This window comes from Trachinotus anak, unplaced genomic scaffold (assembly GCF_046630095.1).
Source record: "Trachinotus anak isolate AG129_WGS33_773 ecotype Australia unplaced genomic scaffold, CSIRO_AGI_Tana_v1 ptg000025l, whole genome shotgun sequence".
Classification (NCBI taxonomy): Eukaryota; Metazoa; Chordata; class Actinopteri; order Carangiformes; family Carangidae; genus Trachinotus; species Trachinotus anak.
Window position 1 is genome coordinate 6,933,755 of NW_027273876.1, and position 8,746 is coordinate 6,942,500.

At 43.1% G+C, this 8,746-nt stretch overlaps 1 protein-coding gene across 12 annotated transcripts in view; it reads right to left on the reverse strand.

The window, feature by feature from the left end:
• nrxn1a (neurexin 1a) overlaps positions 1–8,746 on the reverse strand; it is a 57,298-nt gene that overhangs the window by 46,817 nt on the left and 1,735 nt on the right. For 5 of the 12 annotated variants that reach the window (XM_071462444.1, XM_071462440.1, XM_071462445.1 and 2 more), the window contains exons 1-3: positions 7,804–8,679; positions 2,449–2,466; positions 1,647–1,676 (exon numbers count right to left, since the gene is read on the reverse strand). In XM_071462444.1, coding sequence (XP_071318545.1) covers positions 1,647–1,676; positions 2,449–2,466; positions 7,804–8,536 — 781 coding nt within the window. In that variant the 5' untranslated portion in view covers positions 8,537–8,679. Of the gene's footprint in view, positions 1–1,646; positions 1,677–2,448; positions 2,467–7,803 lie in introns of all 12 variants that reach the window. The other 7 variants (XM_071462447.1, XM_071462442.1, XM_071462449.1 and 4 more) reach the window with 3 other exon arrangements.

The window sequence follows — 8,746 nt, forward strand, 5'->3', positions numbered from 1 at the left end:
TAGCAATCAAAACAGAAATAATGCTCAGATAGAAATATAGTTGACAGAGTAGAGATGTCTCACTGTGATAGATGGGTAGATTGGAGACATCGTTCGTGCTCTATTCAAGATATTTCTATCCACCAGCATGGATGAACATTTCATTAAATAGCACATTTCACTGAATACACGGCAGCCCTGTCACAATGGGTGACAGCCGTCATCATGTCCTCTCTCATCCAATCAAAGAGCACAATAGACGCAGATCAGCCTGTCACAGTCAGGCCTGTCTTCATGTGGGCCAATCAGTGTATTCATCAGCGTCATGCAGAGACAACCAATCGAGCGGCACCTACCTTCAGATTTTCAAGAGCACCATAGGCCAGAGCTCCTATTCATTCGTACGCATGCACACGCGCTTGAGTATGAACACGCTCGCACACACATGCATCAGCAGCTTACCTTACCAAAAATGAAACATTCCAGTTTAACGGCAACCACAAATAAGACTTGAAGCCGAACGGCTCTAGATTGGTTTTCATTAGCATACATACAAGAGCCTGTCAATGCATTCAACTTCATAACCAACCAGGACAGCCCATTAGCCTTACACATAAAAAAAAACAAAAAAAACAGGGGGGGTACCTCTGAGTTTTCCTAAATTCACAGAGGGCGGTGTTCCAAGCAGTGAGAAGGAGAACAGGAAAGGGAAAGAAAAAAGGAGAAAGGGGGCAAAGTGGACGGGGGTAGCAATGTGAGTTTTGTTCATCAGTGAACAATTTTCAAAAGGCAAAGCACTGGCACTTGTTTTTTTTCAGCTGTGTTCAAAAACACTTGACAACTTGGGGGTTGCGGTATAACAGCATTGCTTTCATACACTGCAGGAACATCTGTTCAGAATCACATGCGCTCGCCAAAGTATGAGCAGGAGCCGAAGTGAGGACGAGCGACGGCAGAGCGAGACATGCTGGAAGCCGATGAAAAGCCATGGACTGCCACAGTCACTGATTCAAATTCTGATGTAAAAGCACATATGCACAGATATGGACACACTGTGCGCACACACACACACACAATGCTCCCGTCCCCTCAATCAAACTAATGAATACAGGTGAGAGAAAATGAGATGAGGTGGAAGAATAAAGACCAAATCAAACCATCCATGGAGTCAGTCGGTCAGTCGGCCCTTAGCTCCATTTCCATGACCTGGAGCCCTGCCAAGTCTAACCCAGTTTAGTGCCATCAAGCTACAGCCATCTACTCCCTCCCATTATCCCCCTCCCACATCAGCGGCCATGATTATAGTATATATCCCAGCAGAAGTATCTCTCAGGCTCATCACTCTCCTCAAAAATTAGACCAAAAAATGATTTTTAAAGCCATATTTCACATTTAATTGTTCTATTGAAAAAGCCCAAGTCATCCATTTCAGTTTAAATTAAAACTGAAATTTCAGATGAGACTAAATGGGATCATTTAAAATGAAAAGAAACTCAATTACAGAAAAAAACTGACCTTAGTTCAGTGCCTAGAGAGACAACTTCCTCCCGCGCCAGGTGGTGATGAAGTGGGGGAGGGATACAGGGAATTGTGAGTGTGGGGGTGAGGAGGTAGGGGATGATGGTATAGCAGAGGACAACAGGAAGTGAGGTAAGAGGAGGCCATACCTTGGTCGCCAATCATCAGGTGTGCCAGACCTTAAAGGAAGACAAGAGCACAGTCAGCACAGCAAAGGATTATGGGGTATGATGTGTGTGCGTTTCTGCATATGTGTTTTTTGTGATACAGGAGTTAGTCAATGACATGCTGGTGAAGGCTAAAGTTCTCTGTGTGTGTTTATTTCTGTGTGCGTGTGTGTGTGAGTCCTCTAAATTATTCCAAATGTCTAAAAAAAACTCGCTTTGTAGACACTTACTCATCCTAGGCAGTGATCCTACGCACAAACAGGTATGCACACAGACGTTTGGACACAGCCATAAAACTAGGTCGTATGCAGTACAATATTGCATGTGTCAATGTCTATGTAGTCCTGAGGCAAGAGCCACTTCAGATGATTTCACATGGGATGTAGTACTTACCAGATGTCAGCAACCAACCCCTACATACCCACACAGACCAACATACATTTACGCTGGCTACCTTGTTCTATATTTCCACAACAGAAGATGTAATGAGAACATGAAGGCCAGAAAGAAGAGGGAGAGGGTGGAGAGGAATGGTGAAATTAATAGAGCCTAATTAATGTGTACTTTAGAATTAAGGTAAGAATATGGTAAAGAGGGAATCAGATAAAGAGGCAAAGAAATAGATCTTTGAATAAAGAGCAGGAGGAGAATCTCAAATACAGACAGACAGATGGAATTTATAGATAGATAGATAGATAGATAGATAGATAGATAGATAGATAGATAGATAGATAGATAGATAGATAGATAGATAGATAGATAGATAGGTAGATGTGCAACCTACCTGGAGTGTAGCTGTGCTCTGGAAAGGTGTCGCAGCCGGGCGAGGAGAGAGAGAGACAGACATTCATTAACATGCATGCTCAGCCCTTGGGTTACCATGGCTACTTACTGTACATGCACACCCGTCCAGGGTTACCGTGGTAACACACATGCAAAGTCCACGCAAACATCACAATGGATACCATGCTGAACTGGTAGCCCAAATTAAGGTTTGTGTATATATGCACACGGCAGCGTCTCTTTCTATGACTCCACATGTGTGGATACACATACATAAGTGCACACACACATACCCACCCACACTTGTAGATACTGAGGGTGGGCGTAAATATACATTCCTACCTGTATGTTTGGATTCAAGAGCCGTTTACCCCAAAACTTACCTTGGAGCTGCTTCCTCTCCCCAGAGCCCCCCGACAGATAGCATGCAACACACACACACACACACACACACACACACACACACACACACACACACTCACTCTGTCTTTTGCACATACAGTCATACAGACATACAGGCACACTAACATTGACTATGGCAGTAATAATGATATAATATGATATAATATCAGGGTAAACATGTAGGGATGGATTAGCAGTGCAGGAAGACAAGGGACATGCATGGTTCAATACTGGGACAGAGTGTGCGTGTGTATGTTCATGTGCATGTGAAAGTGTGTGTGTGTGTATGTAAGTGTGTGTATTCTGAGCAGTGTGCTCATCTGAGTGTTTCCTTGCCTCTGCCCTTGTGCTAGTAGCATGGCAGAAACAGGTGGAGCCATTAGCATGCTAACAGCGATTTGCCCTCAAGGACAATGCAAGCCAGGCCAGGCCTAACAAGCCAGGTTCACTCTGCCTTCACTGGAGGGCAGAATGGCTTAGACAGTAATTACATTTATGCATACCCCTTCCCAACCTTTCTTCATTTACTACGGCTCTATTTTGAATATCTGAAATACTTATTTTTTCCTTAAAATTGACATTTTGATGTGCTTTGGAACGAAACCCTCACAAAGCACTCTTTCCTAACACTGGTATGAAAGATGTAATATACTGTCTTTTGGGGCAGAAAACAATGCTTACAGTAAATAATATTTATTTTTAACTTTACCAATGCATCAAAGCTTGTTTCAAATCTGCAAAAATATGAGTGTGAATAAAAGTGGATCATTAGGGAGCCTTGAAAATATTGTGTAATTGTAAACGTGTATGGAAACTCACACTGCTACAGCTAAATTGCTTATATCTGGCTTCAAACACAGTCCCAAGGATTCATTTTTACCTCTAGCAGAGAATATTCATTCTGTATTAAAGATTCATAACAGATTTTTTTCTAATTTTCAGAGGGTTATATTTTTTTTTCTTAAAGCTTCATTCAAATTCAGTGAGGTTGCTGGGTTCAAAATGTCACAATAACTTCAAGGTACCACATAACAGATAAACCTTTATATCCGACTCTGCCTGACTTCTTACAAAACAATCTACAACACCTGGACTTGTATACTCATTTACTCATATCCTCTCTTTTCGAAAGAGACAACTATGGTTCCACTACAAACATCAACATTTTATAGAACTTCAGAGACTGTTAACATAATATTATTTCTTTAGTCAAAGAGGGATTTTGACCTGAGCTTTTATTCCATACTCCCTTTGTCAACCACTTGATTTCTCTCAACTATACAACTATACCTCTGACTTTTCTTCAACAGAGTGTCTCAGTGCACCTGAGAGGTTTCTTCTGACATACCATAAGCTGGTGTAAGGTCCTTCCTGGTGGTGATATTGATGCATGGATATTAGCTCAGCCTGTGGTCGGAGATATCCCACTGAGCCGGCATTTTGTCAGACCAAAATGAACAGCGGTACATGGGGCCAGTTTTAAAAAACATTTTATACCACAACACAGCACTAAAAAAGTCAGCTCAAATCTCCTCCCAGACCTCTCTGTATCTCTGATCTATTTTCAGAGAACGGGAAACATCAAGTAGAGAGGTCTAAGAGGAAAAACCGAGCTACAGAAATACTGTTAAGATGTTGTTGCTCTCTGTTATCCATGGCTTATGTTTTTGTTAACTGTCCCCATTTGATGCTGTTTATTTCTATCTTAAAAGCTGACAGTTCACTGCAAATGCTCTGTCCCTTAAATTGTTTCCTCAGCTAACGTGCATCAATTACTGTAATATCACTACAAGTGAGGAACCGCAGAAAAGACATGAAGTAACCTTTAAGTCATTAAGCTACTCTCAATTTCCGCCATCATACACTAAACCCTGCAGCAATTTTTTTCCTAAACTCTGAAATGTGAATCAGAGAAACCAAGAAGAGACTTCTGAAATACAAGTCTGAAACTCCATGCTCATACCAACACTTTCCATATTTTATTTGCATGTGTTTTTTAATTTGTTGTAGAACATAAGCATTATTTATTCTGGCAAGGCTGTAAGATTTCACATGATAGCAAATCTGCCACAACCAAATACAGTACTGCCCCCCATGTACATTCAACCAAGCAGAACTCCTAACCGAAACCATTTTATGAGACTACTATTACTAACACTGGTCACTACTGCCAAGAGAAAAAATGAGTGTAGCGCTTGTTCTCCACAGCAACACTTGGCATCGCTCACAACTGAAATGTGAGTCCATCTCTAAGAATATAAAACAGCACCATAAAGTAGCTTCAAGTTGCATGACAAAGTGCCAGACCAAAGCAGGTAAGAGCATTTGTGTAAAATGCCTGCATCTCCAATTTAGCCTGTAGAGCTACACTATACTGTTAGGAACCTCAGCAGTGATGTGACCAAGGGCAGTGGTAGTAGAATCTGCAAACTCTGTGAATGTGTTTCTCCATGGGTTATTATGTTAGTGCTACATGTGTTTGTGCAGGTATGTGTGTGTCAGTGCGCTCTTTGTCCCCCACTGTGCCCTAACCAGCAGCAAAACAGCAGACTGGATTAGACTGGCTTGGATCACTCGTAATTCTCAGTGCAGCACTGAGTTTATGCAGAGACCTGATCATAGCTTCACCTGTCACTTCCTGAATGTATAGACACCCCACATGCAGCTGCAAGCACTAGCATGGCAAATAATGATTACTTTACTATTGATCAATCTGGCAATTATTGTAATTTATCAATTAATAGTTTAATCTTTAAAATTAAAAAAAAAGTTTTTAAAAAATGCATATCACTATTTCCCCAAGCACAAGGTAAGGTCTGACCATCATTACAAAACCCAAAACTGTTCAATTTACAATGATATAAAACAGAGAAATTCCACACGTTTTTGATTGGAATAACTGTTTTTTTCTACAAATTGTGTTTTTCAACCATCAGTCAAAAACCCAAAAAAACCCAAAAATATTCAGTTTACTGTCATGTATGACAAAGAAAAGCACTGAATTCTCAATTTGAGAAACTGACAGCAGCAAACCTTTGATGGTTTTTTTTTTTGCTTAAAAATGATGAGCAATTATCAAAATAGTTGCTGATTAACTTTCTGTCAAACAACTAATTAATTAATTGATAATTTTTGCAACTCTACTTAAATGATTAACTATTTCTTTGTCAACTGAACAATCAATTCAGCACAAGTGAGCATAATGCACCATTTACATTTCCCTACTGCTTTGAAAATGAAGACCAGTGGTCAAGACAGTCATTATTGCCTTAAGGATGCCTGTAATACACACACATACATACACACTCACCACCACAAACTTGTAAATGCAATAGATTTGTGTGGCAGACATGATGCCTCTGAAGTCACTAAGAGATAAATCAGAGCTGGAGGCAGCAAAGAGTCTGGAGGCTGGAGCTGAGGAATGGGAGTAGGAAGGAAGACGAGAATGGAGAAACACTCCTAGCATGAGGTCTCCCTAGTAAGTCCTGTCTCCATGGTAGCATAGGCCATCCCGCTGTCCGCTAAATGCTAGGGTGTGATATGGTGGGTGGCTAGAGGGAGGTGTGATGCTGACAGCGGTGCTGGGTGGGGTGTGAGGTCAGGTCGGTGACAAATGGTGGCCACGCAGCAAGGCCACTCTGCCATTTTTCGCAGATGCATTTGTGTCATTAAAAAATCAATTGTTGAGGCAGAGCTGAACGGTATCTTTGGCATCGAGAAAAAAAAAAAACAGTAGTTTAGAGAGCTATTGATTAAGAACGCAGATTTGCTCTGTGAATGAAATGAAGCAAATCTGACAACACACGCAACTAAGCAGGGGGGAAATGAAAGCATTCACAGTACTGGCCATAACAAGGTAGCTGAGTTCATTAAGCAGCTGTTTCGTTTTTGTAATGGCCATCATTACACTGCCCTGTATATTGGCATTTGTATTGACCAAAGGCTTGTTTGACAGTATTAAGGGAGGGTGTTCTTGTAGAGTTGAGATATTAAATCATTTGTGAAAAAGCATTTTCTTTTGCCTCCTTCAATAAGGGACATAAACGTTTTATTTTTATGTCATTTTTATATTGTTTACTGTCACACTTCTTCATATTTATAAAGTACTACTGGCAGGACACTATTTTATACCTCTTTTATAATGCATGAGAACACGGACACAAAAACACATACCATACACACTCACACATGCACAAACAGAGCATCTTAACAGGCTGCAAGCTGTTCAAATTAATGGCAGGCAATTGATTGCACACACTTCATTTCAACACCCTATGTATGGTACCTGTGAAGGCCATCTAGAATCAATGCAATTCCATTAACACCGGCAGCTAGGTGTCAGCCATGTAACAACCACTGATTTCCAGCCTCTTAGCCTAGTTCCAATTAAAGTCTCTCAACACGAGCCAACAACCACATCTGTGATGGATCTATATGGTTATTGTATTTTGCCAAACACACCAGTTGAACCCTTCAAAGCTTTAACACTGCAAGCCAGGTAAGGCTTCTCAGTGAGTTTCAGGAATTTGTCTCAAATCTCCAGACTACCAAGCTTCACGGTCTGAATGCAGCACAGAACAGCTGTTCTCAAACTCTCAGCTCCAGCTCCACTAAACTGACTGTGCATCTTAGGAGGGGGCTTAGCTCTGACTTCTGGAGGTAGATACTAAATTGGCAGCCATAAAAAATCAATACCGAACATAATCAGTATGCATGTCTTGCACTGTTTGTGAAGGCTGCTGGTCCATACACACCAACTTAAGGCAGCTGTGAAGGTGTGAATGAAAAATAGATGTCTGCACTGAAGAACCTGGTGTTTGGATTTGGAGGTATAAATTTGGAGGTATGCATCCACAAAAGTAACTGAATGCGCATGTGTTTATTGTCGTGTTTGTGCGTGTATGTAATGGATGAAATGTATATGATGGGTCAGCATGGTTCTGGGCCTTACCTTCGCTGCAGTCGTTGCCTTGGTAACCGGTGTCGGAGCAGTCGCAGACGGCCTGGTCGTTGACCACACTGCACACCCCTCCGTTCTGGCACTGGTGGTCCGGCCCACAGCCAGCCGTTACTGTGACACCCTCTGAGCTATCCAGCGTTACCAGTGAGCCATTGATGCTCACCGCCGTGATCCAGCCACGGAAGGCGGGGTGATCCCGTACTGAAGGGGAGGTGAGGCGTAAGGGCGAGGAGTGAAGTTCTGGCGTCAACCCGCCCATGAAGGTGTGGCTGAATACTGTCATGTCTCTTCTCTTGCTCTTTACTTCCGCCCATCCCTCCAGCCGCCCGTCCACCTCCAACGAGGTGTTCCTCCAGTCCCGCTTGACACGCACTGCGTGCCAACGCCCATCACTAACAGCCACACCTGACTGCAGCTCGGCTGGCTCAGCACAGAAGATGGAGAATCGCAGGCGGAGGTGGCCATGGAGAAGCAGCAGCTCCAGGAAGTCGCAGAAGCCCTCATCATCCAGGTAGAGCAGCAGGCCCTCCTGGCTGTGAGTCCGCAGGCTGAAGCTCAACACACTCTCACAGCAGGCGTTCCACACTGGGAACCGCCCCCACTGGCTGGATACGCCTCCAAACTCCAGGACTTCCCCTTGGGCCTGGCCCCCCACACTGCACAGGCACAGCCCCAGGAAGAGCAGGGGGGCTGCCGCCCAAACACACACCGCCATAACACTCATACACACACTCGCTCTCACACTCACACACACACTGGAGGAGATAGAGGCTAGAGCTGAGGTTTCCCCTCTAGCCTACAGCTCATGGTGACAACTGTAGGGCACTTCGTAGAACACTTTCTAGGTGTCTCAGGTGCACCCTGCTTTGTGGTTAGTGCTCTTTACAAGGTGAGGCTCCTATGTGATACAGCTCCAGTGGGGGGAGGGGGTCAA